Below are 27744 nucleotides of genomic sequence, written 5' to 3'. Positions count from 1 at the left end.
CGGAGGACATCCTGTATCCCAAGTTCGGGAAGATGGCGTGGGGCGTAGGTAGCGTTTCCTACGGCTGAAAAAGCGCGAGGATAAAGATGCGCACACCCTCCAGGAAGGCGAGGTCGAGAAGGACCTAGGTCTGGAGACCATAGTGGAGGCCGCCCAGGGTCTTGCGCTGGACGACTCGGAGGAGGAGGAGGACGGTGACGGTGACCTGACAAGTCAACCCGTCGTGCGAGGTTGAGTTAGCCACACATGACACTAAGGGTGCTGCAACTCAATCTCCATAAAAGCAAGGTAGCGTCGGCGGAGCTCCTCATTGCCATGGAGCAAGGGCCCGCCGACATAGCTTTAGTCCAGGAGCCGTGGATTGCGTCAGGCAACTCTGTGGCCGGACTAAAGTCCTCAAATTACAGCCTTCTCTACTCAACATCGGTAAGCAGGAACAGAACCGCCGTACTCGTACGAAAGGGAATCCATGCTCATCTTATGTCTCATTACAGCACGGATGACCTGACGGTGGTGATGCTGGAGAGCGAGGAAAAGCGCCTAATGGCAGCTTCCTGCTACATGGCACACGACAGGCCCGCCCCGCCGGAAGAACTTAGGAGTCTGGTGACAGAAGCCGGCTCCAAAAATCTCCAACTCCTCATCGGTGCAGACGCCAACGCCCATCACAATGTGTGGGGAAGCCCTGACACCAACGATAGAGGTGAGTCACTTCTAGACTTTATCTTATCCACTAACTTAGATGTAGCAAGCGTGGGGGAGGAACACACCTTCGTGGGTCCCACCTCGTCAAACGTGCTAGACCTAACTCTTGTCACGGGAAAGAGTACCTTGGTATCTGACTGGAGAGTCCTCGAAAGACCATCCTTCTTAGACCATAAGTACATTCAGTTCAAGTGCGAATTCAAACACTCTTCGAAGATAACAGTCTATAGAAACCCCCGAAACACAAACTGGGTAAAGTTTAAAAAGACTGTTACTTCGAAGCTCGCGAATCCGGGCTCAGTGAAATCCGCGGAGGATATAGAGAAGTCCCTAAAGACCCTATCCAACGAGTTACTGAACGCCTACCATGCATCGTGCAAACCCTCGAGAACGAAGAGGAGGTCCAAGCCACTCTGGTGGAACCGAGATCTCTCTCTCCAAAGGAACAACCTCAAGGAATTCTTCAAGATCGCCAAACAAGCGAACGAAGAGATTGTCAATGAGGAATGTAAAATCCTACTTAGGAGCTACAAGAAGGAAATACGTAAGGCACAAAGGAACTCGTGGAGAAACTTCTGCTTCAACATTGAGAAAGTGCCCGAAACCGCTAGGCTCCGGAAGCTGCTCTCAAAGCAGCCCACAGTACAGAGCCAACTAAAACTAGACAACGGACAGTGGACAGAGGGCAGTAAAGAAGCCCTAACAGCACTAATGGAGGCGCCCTTCCCTGGATGCACCGAGGTCACTGACGCCAAGGAGCATCAGGACCTAGCAACTGAGGAACAGCACCCCCCAATAGGTCTGTTAACCACTAAGAAAATCCACTGGGCCATAGACTCCTTCGCGGCCATAAAAGCACCAGGACTGGACGGGATATTCCCAGCCATGATGCAGTTGACCAAAGAGGTTATTACCCCATGGCTCTTCGCAATATACTCAGCATGCCTAAGTACGGGCTATATCCCCATCCAATGGAGAACCTCGAGGGTTGTCTTCCTCCCTAAGGCAGGAAAGTTCAGCCACGTGAGTCCCAAGGATTACAGACCGATAAGCCTTACCTCCTTTCTACTAAAAACACTAGAAAAGCTGTTGGATTTACACATCAGGAATGAGGTAGGGGGACTGATGTCAACAAACCAACACGCCTACACCAAGGGGAAATCAGTGGAGACGGCACTACACTCGCTAGTAGCCACCATCGAGAGCGCCCTTCAGAGCAAAAAGTATGCTTTGGGAGCATTTGTGGACATCTCAGGAGCATTCAACAACGTGGCAACAACCGCAATAACAAGTCGCCTAGAAGCGAATAACATACACCCTGCAATCAACGTCTGGATCAAAAACCTCCTAAGTTGTAGACGGGTGCAATCGGAGTGGGGCACCGCTTCCATGGTAAAGGGGGCACACAGAGGCACACCTCAAGGTGGAGTCCTATCGCCACTTCTGTGGAATTTGGTGGTCGACGACCTCATTAAGAGATTTGAAAGAAGGCCCCAAAAATAACAGCCTATGCAGATGACATAAGCATACTTATTACGGGTGTATGTCCATCGACCCTCAGCTCCATAATGGAACGTACACTCAGGGAGATACGTGAGTGGGCGGAAGAGGTAGGACTCAGTATCAACGCGGACAAGACGGACCTCATTCTCTTTACCAAGAGGTACAAGGTACCGATATGGACCCCCCCGAAAATTGACCAAACTAGGCTGACTCCAAAATCACAGGTGAAATACCTAGGCACAGTACTGGACAGCAAGCTGGCATGGAGGCCCAATGTAGTGGAAAGGGTGAAGAAGGCTACCATTGCGCTTCATGCATCCAAGAAGATGCTCAGCAGCACATGGGGCCTGTCACCTGCTCTAATGCACTGGATCTACATCTCGGTGGTGCGACCAACTCTGCTGTATGGAGCCTTAGTGTGGTGGCAGGCTATTGAAAAGAAGACATACCATAAGCTTATGGAAAAGACTCAGCGACAGGCTCTGCTCTGTATTACAGGGGCGCTGAGGTCAACCCCAACAAAAGCACTCGAAACTATACTCGGAATCGACCCCCTGGACATTCACGCTCGCCTGATTTCGGGAAAGGCAGCACAACGCCATATAGCATCAGGAAACCTATCCATACAAGGATACGGGCACAGTTCAATTGGCAGGGACATGACCAGATCAACTGATTACATGACCCCCCAAACTTGCCTTGACGTCAAAACAACCACATCTTTGGGACCTGAAGACTGGAAAATTGGAAGGGACCAAACTGAGCACCTCAATATATACACAGACGGCTCCAAGATGGAAGGAGGAGTAGGAGCGGGCCTATACTGTACAGACCCTGAGATAAGGCTGTCGTATAAGCTACCGGACCAATGCAGCATATTCCAGGCAGAAGTTTTTGCCATCGGGAAGGCAGCGGAGGTCGCTCTCCTAACAGAAAGAGCACACGATGCGGTCAACCGATTCGTCGACAGCCAAGCGGCGATAAGATCCATGCAGTCGTCCGCGGTCAGTTCCAGAAGCGTCTTGGCGAGCAGGGAGGCATTAGACATCCTAAGCACGACAAAGACAGTGCGGATCTATTGGGTTCCCAGCCACCAGGGCATCGAAGGAAACGAAGCGGCGGACGTACTAGCTAAAGAAGGCGTCGGGCTGGAGAATAGGAGAACCGAGAACGTGCCTGTCTCCCTTAGAACGCTGCAATGCGATCTAGAGAAGCAGGCTATAACACAGACTGATAACAGGTGGAACAGTACCACCACCTGCAAAACCTCGAAGATAATGTGCAAGGAACGCAACGAGAAACTTAGCCACTACCTACTGCACCTACCACGAAAAGACTGTAGATTGCTAGTGGGAATACTTACAGGTCACTGTCTGGCTGCTGCACATGCAGCTAAGCTAGGCATCACCAACCTGGGCTATCGAAACCCTGGAACATCTCATCTGCTACTGTCCGGCTCTCTCAAGGGCAAGGAGGAGATACCTGGGCACCCCAGTGCTGCCATCACTGGAAGATGCCTCCAAAAGGACGCCACAGGAACTGCTGGCCTATGCTAAAAACACCTCGATTCTCGGGGACTTTAAAACCACCTAAACACTCCCGCGACGGTTCATACACCCCCCCCCCACCCCCCCCCCCCCTTCCGGATAACTAAGGGCCAGATTGGCCTATGCGTGGCCCCGCTGAGGGCCGTCCGGGTTAACCTAACCTATTATTGTATTTTGCGTAAAACGAGGTTTTAGCGAAAATGGTAAAAAAAAAACGAAAGAGGATAATCGGATAGTTCCCTTCTGATCTTTGCTGCCGATGCAGCAATGGCATCCCTGCGTCGCTATCGCCCTTTTCTATCATGTCGCTATGAAAATTATTAAACATTAGAAAACTTACCTTATCCCCGCGCGTTTTCAATGGGCCGACCATTTTGACTGGGTTTTTAAACAAATATACAATTAACACACACGAAGCGACGCTTTAGTTATCTTTTCCTTGGTCTTGTTAGCGCGTCGATTTGAATTCGAAACGCAAATTTTTTTTTCGGTCACCGACTAATATCTGAGCGATTTTAAATTATTTGATAATATAATTTACAACTGTTAAGTCGAAAGTGACTAGGTTTCTGATTTTTTTTTCTGTCAAGAGTCGGGCTCTGCCGCACGATGCGAAGAAGATTGAAGTTTGAATTTGAAAGGCTATGCAAGTGCTACTTGGGTCTGGGAATATCGATATAAGGAGTCTCCGCTTATCGATGTTTTCGTGCGATAAGCGGAACGATGGATATTTTCCCCGGGGAATTTATTTATAAAATATACCGAAAAATACCGTATGATTTTACAAATATACCGTAATTATACTGACGAATTCAAGGTATATTTTTCGAAGTTAGCCCACTTCAGCGCCCTATATTTAAATAGTTTAACTATGGTAAATTCTTCTTGTAGATTCATGCCATCTTTCATCTGAACGCAAAATTAAACAACAAAACAAACTGCGCTAAAATTATTTAATTTTCATTATTTTCGGTTGAATATTAAAACACCCGCTTGGCTTACAATAGGTTAATCGTTCTACGACATGGATTGGAATTCCTCGATTATGATATTCCGTCGAATATTATTAGCTATATAGACCATTTAGCCATGCCCACATAATTTTATCCGATTGATGAATCAATTTTCTATTTGACTGGCTTATTTTAAATACTTGCTATTATTGTATTTTGCGTAAAACGAGGTTTTAGCGAAAATGGTAAAAAAAAAAACGAAAGAGGATAGTCGTTCATATTGTTCAATTTTTATATTCCGTTGAATAGTTCTGGCTTGCTAAAACCTTTAGTTTTGCCCACGTAATTTTAGGCCATTAATGAATTAATTTTCTACAAGATTGGCTAGCTTTAAGTCTTTCCTTTTATTTTATTTTATTTAAACAGAAAAGTTAAAAAAAAAAACGTACGCAGGTTTCTGGTATTTGAAGACATGATGCGTGTATAGGCCTTTGTACACCCTATTCCGTTAATTTTATATGAAGATAAAACTAAAATTTATCAAGACCTTTTCTCAAATTGATTGTTTTAGACATATTCATGTATATTATTAGTATCTTGTATATATTTATCTCGATCCTTGGAGCCTGGGATGACAAACATTTTCTCAGTTCTATAATATCCTTTCCTATGGTATGCATTGTTGCTTGAATGTTGCCGCAACATGGAACGCAATTTTTGCTTTCGGCCAATGAAAATCGTCAAAAAAGCAATGCAAAATGGACTGAGACTCATTGTTGTCAACCGGGTAAAAGAGGTCCTAACCCGATTCAAGTTCGGCTATTGATACTATCGACTGAATACGAGTGGTGCGCGCCAAATAAAAATTTTTTGAATGTGAACGACAAGGATTTAAATGTTGTCAACCGGGCCATTACCGATTCAAAAAATACGACGAATTCCTCAAATTTCATATTTCGTCGAATATTATTAGCTAGATAAAACATTTTTCCATGCCCACATCATTTTATAAAATGTATAAATCAATTTTTTACTTAGCTGGCTTATTCTAAATACTTGCTTCTATTGGATTTCTATATAAAGTTAAAAATGAAATTTAAATGATTGATGAAACTGACAAAATATACCGTTATACATATACCCTCTTTCATTTAATTAATAATAAAATCCAAGCTGATTTGAAACATACTTTTACCCCATTCATGCATTGATATATTATTGATATAATTGATTTGATTATTTTTTACAAACTTCTATACGAAAGAGCATCATAAAAAATATAAATGCAAAATAATTGACCAATAAATCTATACTGAAAAAAACAAAATGTTTTTTTTAAGAATACCCCTACTGCTACAATTCGTCTATCGATAGAACAAACTAACTGACTATCGATATCAAATTTAAATTTTAACGCTCGTGAATGATAAGAACTTGTATTTTCTTCGTATGCTTGTTAATTTAGCCATCGATTTGATTGAAGGCTTGTTAGTGGTTCTGACAGTGTGTGATTTATCGTTGCCACAGGCTGTTGCATCAGCCATTGATTGCATCAATTAAAATCTGATCACTTCAATTGGCGTCTTGTCCGATTGTTTGTTGCTCTGTTCTGTACCTTTGTATTTGCATTCGCTGATTTAAGATTTCCTGTACAACATCAAATCTGCTTGGCGGAAATGCAGCATAATTCTTGCCTTCTTGCTATCCGATCTGTTGCTGTGATGATCAGTGTCAAGTTTTCGTCTGCTCCATCATTTTCAAGCACTTGACCACAAAAACAATTGCCGCCTGTTTTTTTTTTGCCAGTTCTTTTGTTTTTTTTAGCCCTTTGCTTTTTCTTAACGGTCTTCTACTATTCTTCCGGCGCTTTGGCTCATTAGCATACTTCTGCATGTGTTTGTGTGTGTGTGTTTCGAGCGAGAACAGGGAAAAAACCAACACCAAAAAGATTCATGATCGTGCCTGTCTCATCATGTTTTCCGCGCTCTGTGAACATTTCATTCGCAAAAGTGGAGCCGTCGCGGAAGGTCGGTTGGGGCTCGCTCTCGTACAACTCTCCCATAGAGTATTTCTTTCATTCCCGATCGCTGAGAACACTACGGTAAATCCTTCACATTGTGGATCTCTGATGGCGGATCCATTGAGTGCGCACTGACCTCCGCCAAATTGTTTATAAACGTTTCAGTTGTGAGTGTGATTTGCATATGGAAAATATACAAACATATGAAAAATAGCCAATAAAATAAAACACCATTTGGACGAAAGAGCGTTATGCTTCAGAGACTATGATCTGTGTGTGTGCGCTTAATTGTGCTCTGGCTCTGGCGTTTAAATCAAAATAAATGCGTCTAAATGTGAAAACAAAAGACAGGCATTATATTTAAAACAGAACGTGGCTCTTGTTCCCTGATATCGATAATAATATTGATACTGGAGGACCTTGTACCATCAACAAGCTCGTGTGTTGAGTACATTTTATGAGGTTTATGCCTTATCTGGAGTGGCAATCACTTCACAAAGAACTCAGGAAACAAACTAAATAAATAAATAATCAAAGTAAAATGTGCATGAAATCAAGTGTGCCCCAAATACAAATCACCCGCTGAACGAGCGGAGCGGCGAGAGGGTAATGCAATGCCTTGCCAATTAATTAGTGCATAAAAAGTTAAATTAACTGCCGTAAAAGTTGGAGCAGACAAAGAGGAGAAGCGCTAAGCTAAGCGCCTTCACTTTTCACTCGTTCAAGAAACCATTTGTAATTTTCCCCCGTTGAAATTATTCGCAGACCAAAAAGAAAATGTAACTCCAAGCAAATCACCAGCAAAAAATTATGAAATTAGGCTGCAAAGCCAAGGAATAATATTTGTATTTGCAATTTGTGCAACATTCGCCACTTGCCACCGCCTGTTGCACCAACAATAGAGTGATTAGTGCTACCCAAAGTACAAAAGAGTATTACAACGAAAATTACATCGTCAAGACTGTCTCAGCAATGGTATCTAATCGCCGATGGGTCTGTCATAGTTGGATCTTAATAGGTCTGACCACCTTGTGGCTGCTAATCACTCCTGTTAGCCCCCACAACTATGATGACGACTCCCAACCATCCACCCAGTCCCACTCCCCCTCCTCCGTCCACATTGAGCTACGCCGCAAGAGGAGCTTGCAGTGGAATGGCATTGAGGTGAGTCGTCGTGATTGATATCAATATTTTCATTGTCTTACTGTCGTACGATATGCCATACATCATACGATTAACCCATATAACCCGAACAGGTGATCATATATGTAAAAAATAGCAAAAAACTGCCACATTGACAGAACATTGAAGGCAACAAAATTACACATTAACAAAGTAAAAAAATTGAGGGCTGTCCAAGCTTCAGATACTCTTTCAAATCGATTACCACGGTGGTAACTACATATGAATGATATAAAACATACACATATGTCGCATTTTATTAGATTTCATTGAAATCTACCAATAAGTTTGGTTGAATTATTTTAATACAAAGATAGACAGATAATTCCAATGTTAGGTAAATCATATTTATATACGATCTTTGCAACTGAATGTAACAAAAAAAAAAATCCTTACAGCTAAGGATACAGAAATTCCAAAAGATATATTGGCCAAAAGAAGTATACCCTCCCTCCGAAAGAGTGTCAATTATTCTCTGACTCAACAATAGTTTGGCAAAGCTAAGCATAAAATGTTGAAAAAACATCAAGGGGTGGTGGAAACGATGGGTAGCTTTATAGCACAGTAACAAGATCCGAGGCGTTTAATGACCTCTGCCCGATTGGGTGTTGGCAAATGTTTTGGTAATTGGAGCCACCGGCAACCTAAAGAACATTCATAAAATTGGCGACAACTTGTCCAATTACACATGTCTCAAAAAAAAGAAACCCCCACGTCTTCTCTATAATTTGAGTTGAGGCGTTGGAGCATCTCCACAGCTGCTGGAGAGGTCTGCGACAGCCAAAAGGAATGCAGCACATCACATGATTACCCGGAATCGCATGGATAATAGCCGCAGCAGCTGGCTGGACAGCAGTTGCAGCTGTCTGGGGCACGAGGAATTCTCAGATATTGCCAAAATGAAATAAAGAACAAGAAACTAGACAGAAGATCGTCGGTCCATCCAAGTTGTTGACCCTTCCTTATAAGTAACTACTATAGATACATACACACATAGAATATGGTCGCACTTGAGAACCTTTCGCTTGGTTACGCTCATGGTTATGTGATTGTACTCTCTACAGATTTTCCTCTGTTGGTTGTCCATACTCCTCTGTCGCCAAATTGCGTTGAAGACAATTTTCTATGATATAATTTTCATTTGTTTGTTTTCTAGTTTTCGCTATTTTTCCACTATTTTGTCTGGCTTTCCGCTTTTCCATTTGCCTTTTATTTTTGCCCATTCTGGCTATGGGTCACGCAAAATTTCATCACATAATCAGTTTGTTTGAGAGCGATTACTCCCATGAGCTCCATGAGCGATGCATTTTCCACAGTTTCCCTGTCTGCTGCGGCTGTCATTTGGTATTGTTGCTGTTTGTTTGGCTTTTGGGCTTTTCCGGCAATCGGCTCTTTCACGTTGATTTGGACCTATTATGCCGTTGCCCTTGCAGCCAATTAGTGTCCATTTCATTGAACATTGTTTGTCTTTGATAAAGTTCAGGCAACAAAATTGGCCAGGGAGTCAGGTAAGAGATGGGTTCGAGGCAGGAACAAAAAAGGGTACAGGTCTATTTGGGGAAAACGACCAAGACTAGGGGAAATTTAAGAAGGTTCAACTGTTTTAAAAGGTCTTCAGAAACTTTGTGTCAATATATCGATCGCCTTTTGAAATGTAACCAAAAACAGATCCAAAATAATGCTCTATATATCTGGGAGATCCCCAGTAATCTGTTGGCTCGAAACTTTTCCTCAAATATTATAAGCTTTAACTACCAGCCACGCCTCTTTCGCACAGCATTACAGTGCTGATTATAAACGTTTGCCAGCAGAAACACCAGCGACTACAACAATTTGTAACACCTTCTCCTCGCCGCCGTAGGCGGAGTTTCAATCCAAAATACCGAAACGCTCTTCACGCTCCGCCAGGCACCAACGCGCTTTTCCACAATAAAACCGAATACTCGTAAAGCCAAATGAAAACTGTTACAACAAATTAAATTAAATAATCGCATACAATATGTGGAGAAGATATATCCGACATTTGGGTAGATACTCGGACTATACAGTTTGGTGTACCATGGACGATATACAAATTTTTGTGTTGCACCAACAGTTTACGGACTGTCGGTGGTCACCGCCACCTGATGGTGACCACAACGAACAGCTGTTGGAAATGTCTAATTGGGGCTCTTCTTTTGGTACAAATTTTCCATTGTCTGAGTGAAAGTATTTTGGTTTTATTTTTGTTTTTTGGGGTAATCTTGAGTAGTCCCTTACCCTTTGCTCTGTTTTCGGTATGTTTTTACGGTTTGTTGCCTTTGTTACACTTTCCGCTTTGCATATTAAACATTTTTCATTGCTCTTTCGGTTTGCCATAATATTCGTTCTCCTTTCTTTTTCCTCCACTCTTCGCTTCCGCAGCTGGATGAGAACACACTGCTGGGGCACTTGATGGATCATGAGCGGGCCCTGGTCTTTGGCACACAATCCGCTGAAGAAGGTAAGTGCTATCCGTAACAATAGATATTTACATAGTTCCTTAGGCCAAGTAGATTGTAAAGATTCTTAACTATGACCCACTTGGGTGCTGGCAGTGGGTGAGGTCTAAACCAGAACCCACTGACAGCTCTGAGGGAGCGTAACCCATAACCCACTGACAGCTTTGGGGGAGCGTAACCCATAAACCCACTGACAGTTTTGATGCACTGCAACATATCATTAAATCGGCTAGCCCAAACAAACAGTGCAATCGATGAATGCTAAACTTGAACTACAGTCTCCAGTGCAGGCAGCAGGTGGCAGACTGCAATTGGGAGTGGGGGGAATGGGTCATGAGGAATGGGGCCTTGGGTGGTCGCGGAAATCTGCGCAGTTATTTGTATTGATTCATGTGTGGGGCATTCTTTATTGCAGCGCCCGATTTCAAGCTGGTGCACCTGGAGCAGGAGGATGAGGAGCTGGAGGAGAACACGGTGAAACGACGCCATAGACGCAGCATGCCAGTGCCACAAGGTGAGAAATGATTAAACTGAAATCCGAAAACCAAATAAAATGCATCCCACATCACACATGGACGCAGACACAGACACAGACACAGCTGCAGAGCAGAGCTCGTGCTGCTCCAGTTGCGGTCATTATGCGAAAAGTTTAATTAATTCAAATGCATTCGACAGACGCCGATAGCTCCGATGGCAATGGGGAAGGGGATGGAGTGGAGGCCAGACTGCAGCTGCAGCAGGCGCCGCAGCTGATCGACGATGCCTTCATCTTCATCCGTCGCACCGCCAACGGGACGCAATTCGTGGAGCATTCGCCGCAGTTGCTGAAGCGTCTGGAGAGCTGCTTCTACCGGAGTCCGGCGGCGGCCCTCGACCTCTGCGAGACGGGTAGTGCGGTGAGTGTGACAGGCTGATCCAAATCCCAGACAGACATCAACACTCGTTTTTTCCTCCCTCTGGCAGCGTGGCGTGTTCCAGCAGAACGCCAGCGACTTTGTGATCCATCCTCTACCCGCTCGCTTCGGATCGGGTAACCATGTTCTCTACCAGGCCCGCTTGGATAGGAACAATTTCAGTCGGTTGGGGGCAGTGGATCCGTTAGACAGCCAGCTGCAGTTCGAGCCAGATGCAGAGGAATTCAACGAACCGAAGCCGAGACTCCGAGCCCAGTCACAGTCCCCGCTAAGACTGCGCTTCCAGCCGCGACATCATCATCATCATCATGAGAAGAGCCAGCTCGAGAACCAGAAAAGGAATCTGAAACAGAATCTAAAAAATCATCAGAAGCATCGACGACGTCGTCGTTTCATTGGCCCTCCGCCACGCCGCTGGTCAGTGCCCGAGGAGCTGTTCATCGAGACGGCCATCTTCGTGGACAGAGATCTGTTCGCCCACATGCAGCGGAACTTCCCCGCCAACACAGAGAGCAAGATGATCAGCTTCGTCCTGGCCATGATCAATGGGGTGCAGCTGCTCTACCACCACCCCACGCTCGGGCGGCGCATTAACTTTGTGCTGAAGCGTCTGGAGATCTGGAAGTCCTGGGATCCCTCCGGCCTGTCGCGCTCCAGCGACGTGGACGACTACCTGAACAGCTTTTGCATGTGGCAGGAGAAGCTGAATCCCTTCTCGGACTCGCATCCCCTGCACTACGATCATGCCCTCATCCTCACCGGCCTCGACCTGCGGACGATCACCAAAGATGGCAAGGCCAATAGCCAGGTCGTGGGTCTGGCACCCGTGGCCGGTATGTGCACGGCCGTCTCCTCCTGCACCATCAACGAGGCCAAGCACTTTGAGAGCGTGTTTGTGGTAGCCCATGAAATCGGACACAAGTGAGTGGTCCTCTCAACAAACCCTCTTAAGAGTCTTTCTAACGAAATTGAACTCCTTTGCAGTCTGGGAATGCGGCATGACACCAAGGAGAATAGCTGCGATCCCACCATGCACATCATGTCGCCAAAGTTGGGCAGTGGAAAGGTCACCTGGTCCAAGTGCTCCCGCACCTATCTGGAGGATTTCTTATTGTAAGTTCTTGAAGACCATAAATCTCCGAAAGTGTTTAAATATAAATTCATTTAGAGAGCCCCAGGCCGAGTGTCTCTTCGATCGGGGACAGTTTATGGATCACTTGGACCATTCTGCGGGTGGGATTCCCCCAGGCGAACGCTTCGATGCCAATCAGCAGTGTATGCTGCGATTTGGAAAGAACTTCATGCGCTCCAGCACCCAGAGTAGAGCGGAAATCTGCCGAGATCTGCACTGTCGGCAGGATGGGCTGCCCTGGACCTCACATCCGGCGCTGGAGGGAACCGAGTGCGGCGAGAAAATGGTAAGAAATGGGAGAGATTGCAATGGACAACCATTCATCCCTGTGGTTTTTTTTAGTGGTGCCGCGGTGGCTCTTGTGTGGTTCGCTCGTCGCAGGAGACCGCCTTGGCCACCTATAGGCAGTGGCCGCACAAACCGAGCTACGAGAAGGCCAGCTTCATGGAGTCCAACAGAATCGGTCCACTGTTGAGCGAGCACCCCAAGCCGTTGGATGGCAACGAGCTGCCGGCAGTCACCAACTGGAGTGCGTGGGGCGAGGCGAGCAAATGTGACTCGGGATGCCTCTACGGACCCTCGAACCGGCTGCGCGAAGGCAGCACCGGACTGCGGACCTTCAACCGGAGCTGCCTCAACTACCGGCAGCGGTGCATGGGCCAGGACCGGCGATTCGAGAGCTGCATTGCCAAGCAGTGCTACAGTGTGCCGGTCCAGACAATCGCCAACTTCGCCTCTCAGGTGTGCATGCAGGCCAAAAAGCTGGACGGAGAGCTCACGGGTGAGGGCCAGCAGGTGAGCTCCACCTTTGAGGACTCCTGCAAGGTGTTCTGCCGCACCAAAACCAATGCGACCAAGTCCCGTCGCTGGACCTTTCCGGACGGCACCACCTGCCAGTCCAAGCAGCACAACGCGGGGGACATTGCCTACTGCATTTCGGGGCGTTGCGAGCGCTTCTCCTGCGACAATTCCACGAACAACTTCTTCAGAATGGACCCGACCTTCTGCCAGTCGAGGGCAAGGGACTCTGCGGAAGAGGAGAGCAGGCTGCAGCAGACGACCCACAAGCGCTATGCGGAGAGGCAGGAGGGCGTCACGCCCAGAAATCGCTTTGAGAATGGTATTGGATATCTTTGTCTCCTTTCTAAAATCGCGCTGATTTTCTTTTTCTCCGAGTAGAAGTGGCCGTGCGCAGATTTTATGGGCAGGATAACCATATCAGACCCCAGCAGCAGCAGCCGCTTAAGAGGAAGTCCTACGAATCGTACCACAAGTATCCACCCAGAGAGGAGCAGCCACAGAGGGCGGCCCCCCCACCAGCCTCTGCCTCGCTGATCGCCATCGATCGCAGCTCCTCGGCGGAGACCGAGTGGGAGATTAAGTCGGGTTGCCACTCCAACTGTATGGCCGACTCAAAGGGCATCCAGGCGGTAAGGTCGAGGGTCACGCGGGAGGAGAGCTTCCAGCTCTGTACACATCGCGTCAAGCCCTGCGAGCGCCTCCAGACAGCAGCGGAGTATGCGGAGCAGACCTGCGCCAACTACCGGATGAAGGTGCGCGGCCTGTCCGGACACGGGGCCCAGATCTCGGCGAGCATGGACGAACCCGATCGCAGCTGTCGCGTCGGCTGCCAGGACGAGCTCATCAAGTACAGGTATTACCTGGTGAACGGCAAGAACGGACACTTTCCCCTGGGCACGCGCTGTTCGCAGGTGAGCAAGCGCTTTTGCGTTTACGGCAAGTGCCTGGAGTTTGGCGACGACAACCTGCCGCTGGAAAAGTCTCACATCAGCCTGGCCCTGCTCCGGACCCGTCGGAAGCGAAGTTTGCACCCGGGGTCTGCGTCTCCGCATTACTTTGAACGAGGACATCTTGGTGAGTGGTTGATGACTTTGAATCCTCCGTCTCTATTAATCTGTGCCCTTTTCAGATGCCTCGACGGACCACATCGAATTCACCCATCCCATTCACGTCTCCGCAGACGAACTGAGTAGCAAAAGCTGATAGCCTATTCCTTGCCAGGATTCCCCTTAGTCTCCTAAGTATTAAGCTAGACTTACGCTTAAGGCTGTCTGCAAGCTGCCTGAGAAATATATACGAATTACTTCTTAAACGATGGACTAGTTGAGATGCAATTGCAGATCTTAGTGTGTCTTAGAGTTCATTTTAAGTTCGGAATTATCAATATCTAAAGGATTGACATTTTGGTGTAGAAAAGTTTCCATTCATTTCACTCAAAAGACCTCAAATATTTGTAGATATATTTCATATTTGATAGCCACCATTCGCTCCCTCCCATAATCCTTTACTTTCCATTTTAGATGAGTGTTTCTGTGCCCTCAGCCCACTCTCACCCGAGTTCCCATCGGTTTGGTTTATTTGAGGGGGTTTTTTTTCGGCGTTCGCATGCAAGCGATGGCAGCAATTACCAATACTCGATACCCCCACACAGATACACCCACACCTAGAGAAGGAGAGTGGGAGAGAGAGGGAGAGAGTGAAAGTGGATAAAATTCGTTGGTGTGCGTGTAGGGAAAAACTAGATAAAACACCTACGAAACGCTGAATATGCCGCAGTCTGCAAGGAAAGCGCGCGTCGTGCAAATCGTATCGAAAGGAAAACGGAACAACAAAAATACCCAAAAAAACAAAAACCAGTAAACGGAAAACAGAAAACAGAAAACAGAAGAGCGGAAAGCAGCGAGTCAGAATCGGAAGCGGAAAGTGTAGTGTATGCAAAGTAGATGTGATTACGTTCGAGTGAGAAATGCAATAGGGGTTCTTGGGTTCTTGGACTCTTGAGCTGTTGGCCGTGCACTGACCAGTGGCAGGGTCATGCACGGCTCTGTCAAGTTCAATGCACCCGACACCCCCCCTTGACAGCTCGCCACTCAATGTAGAAAGAAACCCCTGGGCTCCGGAATGAATAATGCATAGATCGTTTACGCTGACAGTCGCGGAAGTGCAAGCAAAGTGGATGCCATAAATCCTAATCAGAGAAGCCACATGGCGGTAGTTTCCCTAATTGGTAGTGACATTTACGGTGGCCCCGTACCCCACGTACCCCCAGGAGATCTATCCAAAATTGGGTCAACCGTTCTGTTTTGGGGGGAATGGAAAAACCTTCAAAGGGATACGCACGCACTTCTCTCTGGACGAAACTGTGTCAAGTGGGTCTTAAAATTTGACCGCACGCCACTGGAATAGCGTTACTCATCCATCGAGCAGCAGCGTGTCTTCCTCTTCGCGTAGGTGGTCGCAAGGACCTTGGGGCAGGACTTTGTGACCTGTTCGGCTAGTTCTTTCATAAATTCACCCCTCTCTGGGTTCTGCTCCAATTTCAATAATACTCGTAAACCCCTTCCAAATCAGAAAATCGATTCGCGCGGCTAACTGGTGTGTTTTCATCGCTCTCCCATTTTATATTTCTGCCGTGGTCCTGGGGCCTGCAGTCGGCCCCAATAAGTAGGCAACGTCCTGTGCATTCAACGTCACACGAGTTGAATGCATTCGAGGCGCTATGCGGCTTTTGGTAAACTAAATAAATAAAACATAATAAAAATCACAAATGTGAGACCACACCGCCTCCATCCACCGCCCCCGTCATTGGGTATGCACACACGCAAGGACCATGGCGTAGGATGAGAAGGAGCACGTGGAATGGCGTTAGGGCTAGGGACTACGTTGACCAGTCGGCCATCTGAGCGTGTGCATTTGTCAACTCAGACGTCGTTTAACCTACCAGGACAACGGTCGACTCCGCGCTTCGATTTAAGTCGATTTAAGGTTTTCCACAGCTTTTCCAGTGCCAAGTTTGAAGTGAGTCAAACCGCAGTGCTAAATGAATCGCGATTGGGGAAATGTGAAGAGTCGTGGACTCTAAGAGTGCTACTACGTGTACAGAGACTCCGCAATAAAAAAAACATAAATTGGCGATGCCGCCGAAGCGTCGGAGAAGATTCCAAGGCCTATATTACCATTCATCGCCACCCAAAGGTGAGTGTTTCAACGAATAAATATTCACATTCATTCTTTATAATTGTGGGAAATTGTGGTGATAACACGCAGGTTGCCAGAAGGAAGGGAAGGGGTCTTAGCCAAAATTTGCATATTGCGTGCCATAAAAGGGTGTCCGCTCAACAAGTTACATTGTTCAAGGGGTTGAAGGAAGACAGGGAGTGAGTGCCACATTAAGTGGCAAACACTAATGCGCCATTTCCGTTTTCGTGGCACTTTCGAGCAGTTTTTATTGCCACTCAACCTCATCAGTATGTGCTAGGGAGCCCTTCTAATGATTCATTCCATTCAACTAATTTACATGTCACACAAAAACGAAACACAAAGCGTTCAAGGAATGTTCCTCAGGTGTAGGAGTACGTGCAACACACCAGGAATAGACTGAGGAGACCTTGACCTATCAGATATGTGTGCTTGTTTGGTCAAAGGTAGACTCAAAGGAACTAGGTGGTGTTCTGGGTAATAATTTCACTGGAGGAGATATTTGCACTAGAGTTTTTCAGGGATTACCTTGACTGTTACGTTGGCTACGATTCCAAAGAAAGTCTGAGGTGAATTTTTACGTACTCTTTATGAATCATTTCTTTAGCTTAAGCTTTCTTAAAACTTCAATAAAACATAGAATTCCATTGAAAAATATAGAGAGACTCAAACTTGTGCATTTAGATAACCCAAAACTCCCTGAAAATATTTTCCCTGTACACTTTGTGCTACAAAAAATGTCTAGCAAGTGTTGGTCAAACGGAAATTCAAAGTATTTCCACATATTTGCATAGTGCCTTCGCCACCCACAAGAAGAACCCATCGATGGGCTAATGAAAATGTTTTATTTGTGCTTTATATACTCACCCGTAACACACGCCACACAAAGGGACCAAAAGGTTATTTATTCATGGCAGGAGTTGTAGGAGCGCGAACAGGACGCAATTATTCCGACTACTTCCCTTTCTTCGTCGACTGTGTAGCGGTCTGCACTCTCCTTGACCACAACACAAATTCAACACCTTTCGACGTGGCCAGGAATTAGTTTGCCAACGCGGCTCAAGCGGGCCAGACGCAAATAAAATAGAACGACTCTGATAGTAGGACGAACAACTAAGGAAAGTATCGAATAAGGGAGAGAGTAGGCGATGACTTTGCCACTGCCAAATAGACCACATAGTCGTACTATATTTCATCATTCTATATCCAATAAATATATTACTGTTTGAATAATTCACTATGAAATCAACGAAAATGTTTGGTCCACTTACAGTGATGCCGATGAACGGACAGACAGGCGGCCTGAATGGAAGCAAGCGTCGCAACAACGATGGTGCGTATTGTGTTATTGGGATTGGGGGATCCTCCACAGCCAGATGTCATTTTCTCCCATCAATAACATCAATGATTCAGTGGTATTGGCACTTTGCAACTCTTGAAAAACCCAACTCTGGGCGGTTCAAGGGGCAGACTTTCCACTTAAAAGTTCTCCGATGACCTTGGCGCATTTCAAGTTGGCGAAAACTTTCTCCAGCGGAAATTGTCTTGAGTTTTTCGTATAATGCCACTTTAAGCGAACTGCCGAGTGCAGGTCGCGAGTCACACAACTTGAACATTTATTGCATTTTATTTTCGTATTCGTTTTAATTTAGTTTTCAGTTCGTTTGCTTTTTTGGCAAATTGCATGCAAACACGAACGAAGAAGGGTGCCAATGAAATGGAAATCGCTTAAGGGCGATCATAGCGAATGGGTTGGGATTGGGATTGGGATTGGGGTTGGCGTCGGGAAAGGGGCGGTGGTTCTGGTGAAATTAATTTCTACGTTTTCAATTTCCCACTTTTTTGGCTAATAGATTTCTCGGTAAAGCTATCCACCATTCGTATCTGGATGCACGAAAAGGACATTGGCAAACTGACACGCATTCTGTGGGCGGGCCAAGGACATCGCTTGTGCCAGCAGGCCAGCAATAATGGGCGTGTCAAGCGTTTCCTTGCCGCCGTGCCACATGTCATGGTAAGGCAATGCACTGAAAATCCCACTGCCTCTTTTACCAAACGACTCCACAGAATGCCATTAAGGATCTGCATCAGGCGGTGATCGACAACAATTTGGAAACGGTGCAGGCGCAACTGGAGCCTCCCGTGCCCGCTGCCTTGGTGACCTGCAAGGACGGCAATGGACTGAATGTCATCCACAAGGCCGCCGGCTTGGGCCACACCAAGATCCTGGAGTATCTGGTCGGTCTCTGGCCGGAGGGCGCCCACGAGATGGACATCACCGGCAAGACGCCGCTCCATTGGGCAGCCAGTGCCAAAAACAACATGCGCTGCTATACCCTGCTCACCCAGGCGGGTTGTGACGAGGAGGCCCTCGACTATGTGAGTGGGGGATGGCAGTCAACCGAGCAATTAAAATGATTCATTGGGGCAATTTCAGAAAATGAAGACAGCCTCGTACTACCGCCACAAGCCGCACGAAATCGGGCGGGCTTTCCTCGTCTATGTCCCGGAGGCACCGCGCGTCTCCCCAGAGAGCATCACTGACTGGGAGGCCTTGAGCAATGAGAGTGGCGAGAATGGTGCCGGAGGCGATGCGGGCCTCCGCAAGGTAAGTCGGGGAGGGCGTAGGCAGCAGCTTGTGGGGAATCCCTACACCATCTATCTTTTTAATTCACAGAAATTGGACATTAAAATGACACCGGCTGTGAATGGACGTAAATCGCTGGACGACAGCATCGAGAACACTTCGGAGCTGGACACAAACGATGGGTGAGTGGGTGGTGAAGCATCTAAGGGCAGACAGAGACAGGGATTAGGCTAAGTTTTGGCTGCGCTGGATTCAGTTTTTGTTTGATTTTTGTGCGTTCTTTGTGGGGCATTGCTTTGAGAGAACATTTTTTGCATTTTGAAAACGCAGTACAAGTGGCAATGATGACGAAGAGGATTTGTCCAAAGCGGATTTGGATGCGGATGTAGATCAGGCACCGGTTCCGCCGGAAGTATCGCCATTGCAGCGCAGACCGGAAACGCCGGCCACATTCAACAATGGCCCCATTAATGGCGATATCGAAGGCGACACCGAAGACAGTGAGGCGGAGGTAAGTGTTGCCTTTTTTGCTTGTGGATTGCGTCTTTCGTTTGCTTTCGTTGGTCTTTGCTTGCACTCCTCCAAAAGCTTTCTCTGTGTTGCACTCGGATTTGCTTTGGTGGCACAGGCGAGGCGGGGGCTCTGTGAAAGTAAGCCATTGTCGGCTCTCGCTTTCCCCATCACCACTTTATATCTATGCGCTTTTTGTTTAGACCTCTTAAGTACTTCTCTGCTGTACATACAACGAATCGAAGGCTGAGATCGTAGTAAAACAATCCTTTGAATCACTCGGAAAGCAATCAGTCGACAATTGTTTACTTTTACAGAATATTGCAAGAGCTATAAGCGGCGGTAAAGAAGGAGAAGATGGCCAGGGTGGAGAGGAGGATCAAGAAAAACAGGAGGAACCGAAGGAACAGGAGTCTGCTGCAAGCGAGGAATTGCATGATGAGCAGGAAAACCACGATGAAAATGTCGCAGAGAGTAATGATGTGGAACAGAAGGAGGAGGAGCAGCCTGCCACAGAGAGTGAGCCAGAAGTTAACGAAAAGACTGAAGAGGCGGAGCCAGAGATGGAAGCTGAAGAGGAAGTGCCAGAGGCGGCAGTTGAAGAGGAAAAGATTACCAAGTTGCCAGAGGCGGCAGTTGAAGAGGAAAAGATCACCAAGTTGGAGGAGCCAGTGGAACCAGTGGCTGAGGAGAAGGAGATACAGGATCAGGATAATGTAGAGAATGATGAGAACGATGACGATGATGAGGTACACTTTGGCGTGCTCTAGGTGTCCAACGTGCAACGTTTTTTTGTAGTTTGTATTGTGTGTGCCGTTCAACCGCTCAAACCACTTTTTCCAAATCTTCAAACTCAACTGTGAACTGTAAAATGAAAGCAAACTAACTATCTAACAACCAATCAATCAATCAATCAATCAATCAATCAATCAATCAATCAATCAAATGCAGCAGGCACCCAAATTCCATTCATTCTAATTGTTTTCCACACCAAAAATAACAGCAGAAACAACAGCAAGAGCCACAGCCACTGCAACAGCAACAGCAACAACTGCAGCCGCAATCCAAGAAAGAATAACAGTAGCAATCAGCTTATATAATTATATAACCAGACTTTTTACTTCTTTATGCAGCTATACATAGACTCTTTATATATACCAATATAATTTGTAAAAGCAACTGGAAGTAAAAAAATTAATATTAAACCATAAACGATTACAGTAACCAATTAAAAATGGAATGCAAAACCTGCAACTTGTGTCTTTTGGTTATTGTTTCCATTGCACCCCACCTCCCACTCCAAAAAGAGAAATAGCCCCCCAATTCCCATGTATTGTGTTTCCGTTTCCCTTTCAGTTTCGATTTTCATTTAAGTTTCGGTTTCAGTTCGTTTTGTGTACCATCCATTCGTATACTCGTATTCATTCCAGTCCCTTAGATCAAATCAATGCCAGTGTCTGCCCTGCCCCCGATTTGCGGCACTATCGATTGGCGAAAATCAGCAGCTGTTTACCCACAGATAGACTTTATAATAATGCACTCACTCCCATAGCGCTTTCACTGACATGTGGAGACGGAAAGACGATAGCCGCGCACCAGCCTCAGAGCCAGAGCTCCTCAACTGTCAGAGCGGCAGCCAGGCCAGAGTCCAAATGGCAAAGGAACATGCAAACGTCAAAACATTTGCAGTTGCAGGCATTGGATAGATGATATATGATATATGTATATGTACATATGATATATATCAAATTGCTATATATACACATTCCAGTTGGTGCAACGTTGCAACGATTTTCTGCAGTCCCCCACGAACGATTTGTTAAGGATAATCAAGTTTTCCCTAGAGGTTAGGGGTTAGAAGGCATGGAAATGGTAGGAGGTGCTGCATTTCAATAAAAGTAATGAAAGTGTAGATGCAATTTGTTTCGAAAACATGGCGTATGCGTAACATAACGTATACGTGCCGTAGATTTCTATTTACCTATATACATACATATATACATATGTATTTACTTTGTCAATTATTTAATGGGTCAACAGCGTTGGCATTGTCATTCTGTAGTGGCACTTAGTCCTTGTAAAAACGTAGTCCCTTTCCACCTGTTTGTGTCCTGTTTGTGAGTGTTGTCATGTCACCTGCACTTTTTAGCGATAATCGACAAACGACAGTTCGCCAAGTAAAACTCAAAAAACCCTTTGTACAGGATGTGATAGCGCCAGTTACAAAGGACAGCCAGCCCCTGGAGGAGTCGCAGTCGATAGGAGGAGAACCACCAACTGAACCGGAAACGGGACCTGATAAGGATGGCAGCGAATCCCTGACATCGGCCATGGCCATCGAGGGCTTTGTGCAGGGCGCACCCGAGGATTATACAGTTCAGTCTCAAACTGCAATTGATGAAGTATACGATGCTATCCTTTCCTATCTTTCAATCTCTGTTTCTCTCTCTCTCTGTTGCTGTCTCACCAGGCTTGTCTTTTGGGTTTCATCTTTTATTTGCTAACCATTTCTGTCATCGTTTCTATTCTGTCACACCGAACAATTACGCTTTCGATTACGCACTGAATGAATGTCTGTCTAGCAATCCCTAATTGACTGGTTTTGCCTCTCCCTTCGCAGGAGGCACGCATGAAGCAGATCATCGAATCGGGGGACCTTGAGCAGCTGGCCGAGATCGTGCTGAATGGCGAGGGCGCTAGTCTGTTGAATCTCAAGTCCAAGGAGGCGGAAATACAAGCCTTTCTCAACAACGTGCCCAGCTACATGGTAAGCGGAAGGATGTGGGGGGATGGTCGGAAGGAGTAGCCACTAATTAAGGCACGGTTCATATGCTGTTCTGACAGGAGAAAATCCATCGCGTGCACGATGCGGCTCGTGACGGCAGTTTGCTGGCGCTGCAGCAGGCCCTAGATCGCCGGAAGTTTGCCATTGCAAAGGACGACATATCCCCCAATGGCTCCACGGCCCTGCACGTGGCCGTGCTCTTTGGACACACGGGTGGGTGTTGGGTATATTTGATTGGCTTTTTCGCTTGACTTTTATTGTGTGCAGACATCGTTCGGTATTTGGCTTCGCGTTTTCCGGAGACCATGACAATTACGGATAATGACGGACGCACGCCGCTTCACTATGCAGCCACGATTAAGGACAATGGCCATTTCTACAACATGTTATCCCAGCTGGGCGGCAATTCCAAGGCACTGGACAAGGTGAGTGAAGGGAAAGCGGGGCAAAATACAGAATAACCACTTTTTCGGTCGCAATTTATCAATTATCCCTAATTGAAGGGAGAATTCCTGACAGCCAGATTAGAAATACATTCTTGAAATAGTAATAGAACTGGGAACGAAAGCAACTGTTGGGGGGGGGGCCTCATCGGCAAATTTCAAATAAAACTGTGTTCAAATTCCAATTCAAAGTGGGCCAAGGCGGTGGGTACTCCCATTTTCATATCACCATGTCGGTGTCTGTGTGCCGCATCAATATGCCATAAATTTATGATAAACCCAAACTGAATTTATTAATATTTAAAATGCAATTACAACCACAATGTTGCACGCAGCTGGGCCACACGGCCGAGTTCTATTTGGACAAGGAGAAGGCGAAGGATATCCTCAACTACACCGAGCTGCTCAATCTCTTTGGGGCCGAGGAGCTCGAGAATCAGTTGCTCAACGATCAAGGTAGGACAAGAGGGCTGGCACAGCACCTGACCTGACCTGTGTGTCCACCTGCAGCTGTTCCAGCTCAAGACCAGTCACAATAGTCATACCATGATATAGCACAAACCACTCCACTCGAAATAGTATCGGGAAAGCTTACTCATTTTTCTTTGCTTTTGTGCGGCTTTTCGTTCGGTTTCATTTGAATTACGAATACCCCCCACAAAAACACAAGGGGGCAGAGACACCCACCAAGTAAAGTAAACCAAAATAATTAAATACGTTTGCTTGCCATGTCAAATATATGAAAAGAGGGTGTGTACTGTGCCACCCCGGCGGAGTGGCATGGACTTGGCCCGTGCCCTGGCCGAGCATTCAGTCATCGATTTTCAGTCGCACCGTGCAGCACACGTTGTCCTTCGCTCAATAGTCAGTCAAACACTCGTCCGCGTAGTCGTACCTGATTCTCAGTTGCGCTGCAAGCAAAGTACTCGTTCTCATAATGGAGGGAAATCGTGAATTTTTCAATGAAATCATTGGCAATATTGATGATTTATTTGGTATGTAACACATATCCCACACAAACACCATACATTCGGGGTTTATTTATCCACAGAAAGCACTTGAAGCACCGTCGCCTTTTCTTCAGCACCCATTTGGCAAGCTCCCTCATTCGTGCTCGTTTCCGTGTATCAGTATCTGTGTCTCTGTACATGCTTTGGTGTTCATCATCCCGCTGTGTGTGTGTGTGCTGTGTAAAATGATAATCATCAAATCCAAAAATTACACCCAACGCCGCAGTTCCCGACGATCTGCACAGTGCCCGGCGAGAGCTGCAGGATGGTGAGATCTCACGCACTCTGGAGCGCTGTTACAACGTGATAGCGGAATCGGGAAAGCTTTTGAGCGCCAGCACGGCCTCGGCCCTGTCGCACCGGAAGCCACTGAGCGCCTCATCGCTGCAGTTGTCGGTGACCAGCTTCCTGAGCCGCTTCCTCAAGCGTGCCGTCTACGAAAAGATCAAGCGCCGCCAGACGCGACTCGACCACAATCTCTTCGATGTGCTGTGGCCGGCGATGCGCAAGACCTCGAAGGCCCGCCACCTGGAGGAGGACATCAACTGTGGCATTATCGCGCCGGACTATGATGTATTTGTGGTTTTCCAGGAGTTCCTGGTGCCGCTGCTCAAGGACATGCACTGCCTATGCATCGATGCCGACTTTAAGCCGCAGCCGCGTCTCGCCTACTTTCCCATGGAGAACGGGGATCGACTGAATACGGCCGCCTTCGTCTACGACGATGAGTCAATTCTGGTCACGCGTTGCATTGTGGAGGCCTCGCGCAATCTCGACCAGCTTGAGCTTCCCCTGAACCTGACCATTGGCCAGTTGGAGCAGGCCGAGCGCCTCATGATGGGCAAGATATTCACGACCAGCTTTGCGGATGCCATTGGGGAGACGGAGTCCGGCAATTACTATACCCTCACGGAGCTGCTCGAGCCCGACTCGGAGGTGACCCTAATGCTCAGCAGTTTGGGTCTGATGATATCCCTGCTGGACACCAAAGACCTGGTGCAGGCAGCCGAGTCGACAGCATTTAATGGTGCCCTCTGGCCCTATGGCAGGGGCGTCTTTGTTAATTCCGCCCACAACATGGCCGTGTGGCTGAACTGCCAGGAGCATTTGCGCGTGATCTCGACGACGAGCAGTAAGGATCCGGGCGATATGGGAGCGGCCTATACGCGGGTGGGACGAGCCGTGACCTATCTGGAGACGCAGCTGCACTTTAAGGAGAGCTATCTGCTCGGATATTTGCAATCTAGGCCAGCCTTCCTGGGCACAGGCCTCAAAATGACGACGATCGTGAAGCTGCCCAATCTGATGAAGGAGATGGACAACCTAAGGCACCTGTGCGCCGTACGAGGGCTCAGCATGGTGACGAACCGCCTGTCCAAGCTCACGGTGCGGCTCATCAATATGCAGAGCATGGGCATTGTGGAGTATGTGCTGTTCCAGGACTATTGCACCGCCGTAACCAATATACTGTCCCTCGAGAAGGACATGTCGCTGACAAACTCCAAGCACATTGCCACCATGCTGGTGAAGATCTTCAAGCGCAAGAAGAACAGCATTGTGGATCGCAATTGAGCCTCCGGCGAATAGGATGGGATGTGATGGGATAGGTCCCCATACCCCCAATGTACATAACATACATGATCGTACTCGTACCCGTACCTACTGTTATCTTAGAAACATACTTATATAGAACCTAACTTGATCGATTCTTGACTCTTGTGTGCCCAGCATTGCCATCAATATCCACCTACTCCTCCGCTTACGCTGAGCTTCTTCGTACGCCGCACATATTCCAAATTCCGTAATCGTAAGTTCTGATTTGAGTTTACACCTACGTACATACGTCCCGGGAATGTGATCTTGTTCCGATTTCCATATGATTTGCAATGTTTCTTTGAGTTCCACCATCGGCATCCGCATCTTCGTTTGTTACCTCCCCACAAACATCCCGCTCCTCTCGCTTTGTGTATAGTATAGATTTCCTGGGACTCTATCCCATGAGTGTGATACCCCCCGATCCCTGAGATGGAGAGAATGACTAATGCTGTATGTTCTCTGTGCAGGTCAGGCGCAGTCCATGAGCTTTCAGGCCAATCCCATCTTCAAGACGGAACAGGGAAAATATCTGGCAGACTGTGAGTATTAAGGAATACGGAATGGAGTCCACCGATAACATGTATACATTATTTAAGCTCTGGCCGATCCCCTGATCAGGGCTCTCACCGAGATCGCTAACAAACGGCCCAAGGATCCCGTGGCCTATCTCACCGGCTATCTGCAGCACTTCATGGGCGAACGGAAGCCCATCACCGAAGTGGAAGTCCACACGGGCACTTCCACCTCCAATGCCATGGTCAAATCTAATCCGATGCTGGTTGGCAGTCGCAATGGCATCGGCAATGCAGATCTCATCGAGCTAGATGCCCGATCGCTGGCCGAAGAGGAGGATATTCTGACCGTCCAGCATATGGAGGAACGGGACGAGCATGGCCAGAGCATGTTGCACTTTGCCTGCGCCCGATCCCATCGCCGCGGCGCACTGTACACCCTCATCGAGGAGTCTGGCATCGATATCAGCTACCGGGATGAGCTATATCGCACCGCTCGCGATGTCTCCCTTCAGGCCAATCAGCCCAACAATGCGGCAGAGATCGATCGCTATATCCTGGCCCAGGCTGCCATCGGTAGGATCGGTCGCCAAACCATTGCATTGAGATCAGAATACATCCATTCAACTCTTTTTCAGGCCAAGTCGAACCCTTTGATCAACTGGCATTGCAGGGCTACGATCACATCCTGGACATTGAGGATGAGAACGGTCAGTCCATTGGGGATGTGGTTGCCACCCGACAGCACGAAGCCCTGGGCGAGTTCTTGGAAAAACTGCGAGGACTGGAGGAGACCCGCGAGGAGCTCCACCAAATGATCAGGGAGAACAATATGGAGAGAGTGAGGGAGCTAACCTCCGTCTCCAATGCCAAGTGGTTGATTAAAACCAAGAACTACTACGGTACCACCAACGTTTCCCCCTAAAGAGGAACCACTTTTGATTCGATTGCTTTGATTCGCAGGTCGAACCGCCCTGCACATAGCAGTGCTGAAGGAGTCCGAGGAAATGGTTCAGCACTTGGTGAAACTCTGTCCCGAGGCACTGAAGATCACAGATAATGTAAGTGCGTCTTACTTTAAGGTTCATTCAATGATTCTACTTGTTTTAACCACCAGCTGGAACGCACTGTTCTGCACTATGCCATGGGCACCAACTCACTGGAGAGCGTCAGTCGGATACTGATTCAGAACGGGGCCAAGCGCACCACCAAAGACCTGAAGGGCCGGCAGCCAAGTTATTATTTCATCAACAAAGCGGACATACTGCGACTTCAGGAAGAGGAGGAGGAGAGTCGCTAAAGATCGTTCTCTGGTTGCAACTCGAGTCAAGCAATATGCATAGAATACTGTAAGCGTTATAGTGCAATAAAAGAAATATACTCGTATCGAACACCTGAAAGGGTTTCAGAAACCCCACTCAAGCTGGAGCACGGCGCCTTGATTGATTAAAGCGCTTCGCTATCGGCTCGTGCCCCGAGGGACGCTATATTTTGGAGGTTGGATCGTGTGAAGCATGTGTTGGGTGTGCACAGATCCGATAGGTCCAAGGGGTAAACACGGTCAAGATAATTGACATGGTCAGCGATAAGATTACACGTAAGCCCCGGGGCTCTCCAGATCTCAAACTGTCTCTTGATTAAGCGCATGACTGCGACAAGAGGTCTGGCAGAGTATTTGATGCTTCATAAAGGGGGGGGCCTTTCCCTTTCGATCGCTATCGGTGCGGTGTAGATCTCCGCATCCGGATTAAAATCGTGGTACCCTCCCATTCATTGAGAACCATGAAATTCCTATCACTTGTACTCCCTATCTCGCTGTGGGCATGATTTCTGGCTTCGTTATCGATATCGTGTTTGTCAAGTGCT

The 27744-nt window shown here is 47.2% G+C and overlaps 2 protein-coding genes across 9 annotated transcripts; both read left to right on the top strand.

Moving 5' to 3' along the window:
* Window positions 1-6362: 6362 nt before the first annotated feature.
* Window positions 6363-14564, top strand: LOC108160829 (A disintegrin and metalloproteinase with thrombospondin motifs 16). 2 transcript variants are annotated; one of them, XM_017295062.2, is made up of 11 exons: window positions 6363-6809; window positions 7494-7892; window positions 10314-10392; window positions 10806-10904; window positions 11066-11286; window positions 11354-12225; window positions 12289-12417; window positions 12473-12722; window positions 12779-13556; window positions 13616-14311; window positions 14367-14564. In XM_017295062.2, the coding sequence occupies exons 2-11, from the start codon at window positions 7701-7703 to the stop codon at window positions 14438-14440; spliced, it is 3390 nt and encodes a 1129-aa protein (XP_017150551.1). In that variant the 5' UTR covers window positions 6363-6809; window positions 7494-7700; the 3' UTR covers window positions 14441-14564. The 2 variants fall into 2 exon arrangements, with proteins under 2 accessions (XP_017150551.1, XP_017150550.1); XM_017295061.2 differs by having other exon boundaries at window positions 6363-6895.
* A 461-nt stretch (window positions 14565-15025) lies between these two features.
* LOC108160854 (arginine kinase-like) lies at window positions 15026-27264 on the top strand. Of its 7 annotated transcripts, XM_033391869.1 has the most exons (20): window positions 15029-15167; window positions 16234-16432; window positions 17709-17768; window positions 18289-18449; window positions 18503-18814; window positions 18873-19043; window positions 19113-19204; window positions 19353-19533; window positions 19850-20122; window positions 20162-20281; window positions 21737-21934; window positions 22153-22299; window positions 22377-22530; window positions 22585-22742; window positions 23096-23216; window positions 25834-25905; window positions 25963-26454; window positions 26517-26780; window positions 26842-26939; window positions 26996-27262. In XM_033391869.1, exons 2-20 carry the CDS (start codon window positions 16372-16374, stop codon window positions 27176-27178), a joined length of 3318 nt encoding a protein of 1105 aa, XP_033247760.1. In that variant the 5' UTR covers window positions 15029-15167; window positions 16234-16371; the 3' UTR covers window positions 27179-27262. The 7 variants fall into 7 exon arrangements, with proteins under 7 accessions (XP_033247761.1, XP_033247760.1, XP_033247757.1 ...); XM_033391866.1 differs by having other exon boundaries at window positions 15030-15167; window positions 19850-20281; XM_033391867.1 differs by having other exon boundaries at window positions 15031-15167; window positions 19850-20281; window positions 21737-21907; window positions 26996-27261.
* Window positions 27265-27744: the final 480 nt, after the last annotated feature.

The sequence above is a fragment of the Drosophila miranda genome, chromosome 3 (assembly GCF_003369915.1).
Source record: "Drosophila miranda strain MSH22 chromosome 3, D.miranda_PacBio2.1, whole genome shotgun sequence".
NCBI classification, from domain to species: Eukaryota; Metazoa; Arthropoda; class Insecta; order Diptera; family Drosophilidae; genus Drosophila; species Drosophila miranda.
The sequence above is the reverse complement of the archived record's forward strand: the minus strand, read 5'-3'. Positions and strand labels throughout refer to the sequence as shown.

Bases quoted from the DNA above. Each gene is read 5' to 3' on its own strand.
- LOC108160854 (XM_033391866.1), top strand. From the start codon at position 16,372: ATGCCGCCGAAGCGTCGGAGAAGATTCCAAGGCCTATATTACCATTCA. The intron at 17,769-18,288 runs GTGCGTATTGTG...TTTGGCTAATAG, and splicing joins CAAGCGTCGCAACAACGATG to ATTTCTCGGTAAAGCTATCC. The intron at 19,205-19,352 runs GTGAGTGGGTGG...TTGAAAACGCAG, and splicing joins GAGCTGGACACAAACGATGG to TACAAGTGGCAATGATGACG.
- LOC108160829 (XM_017295062.2), top strand. From the start codon at position 7,701: ATGGTATCTAATCGCCGATGGGTCTGTCATAGTTGGATCTTAATAGGT. The intron at 11,287-11,353 runs GTGAGTGTGACA...TCCCTCTGGCAG, and splicing joins TCTGCGAGACGGGTAGTGCG to CGTGGCGTGTTCCAGCAGAA. The intron at 12,226-12,288 runs GTGAGTGGTCCT...ACTCCTTTGCAG, and splicing joins GCCCATGAAATCGGACACAA to TCTGGGAATGCGGCATGACA.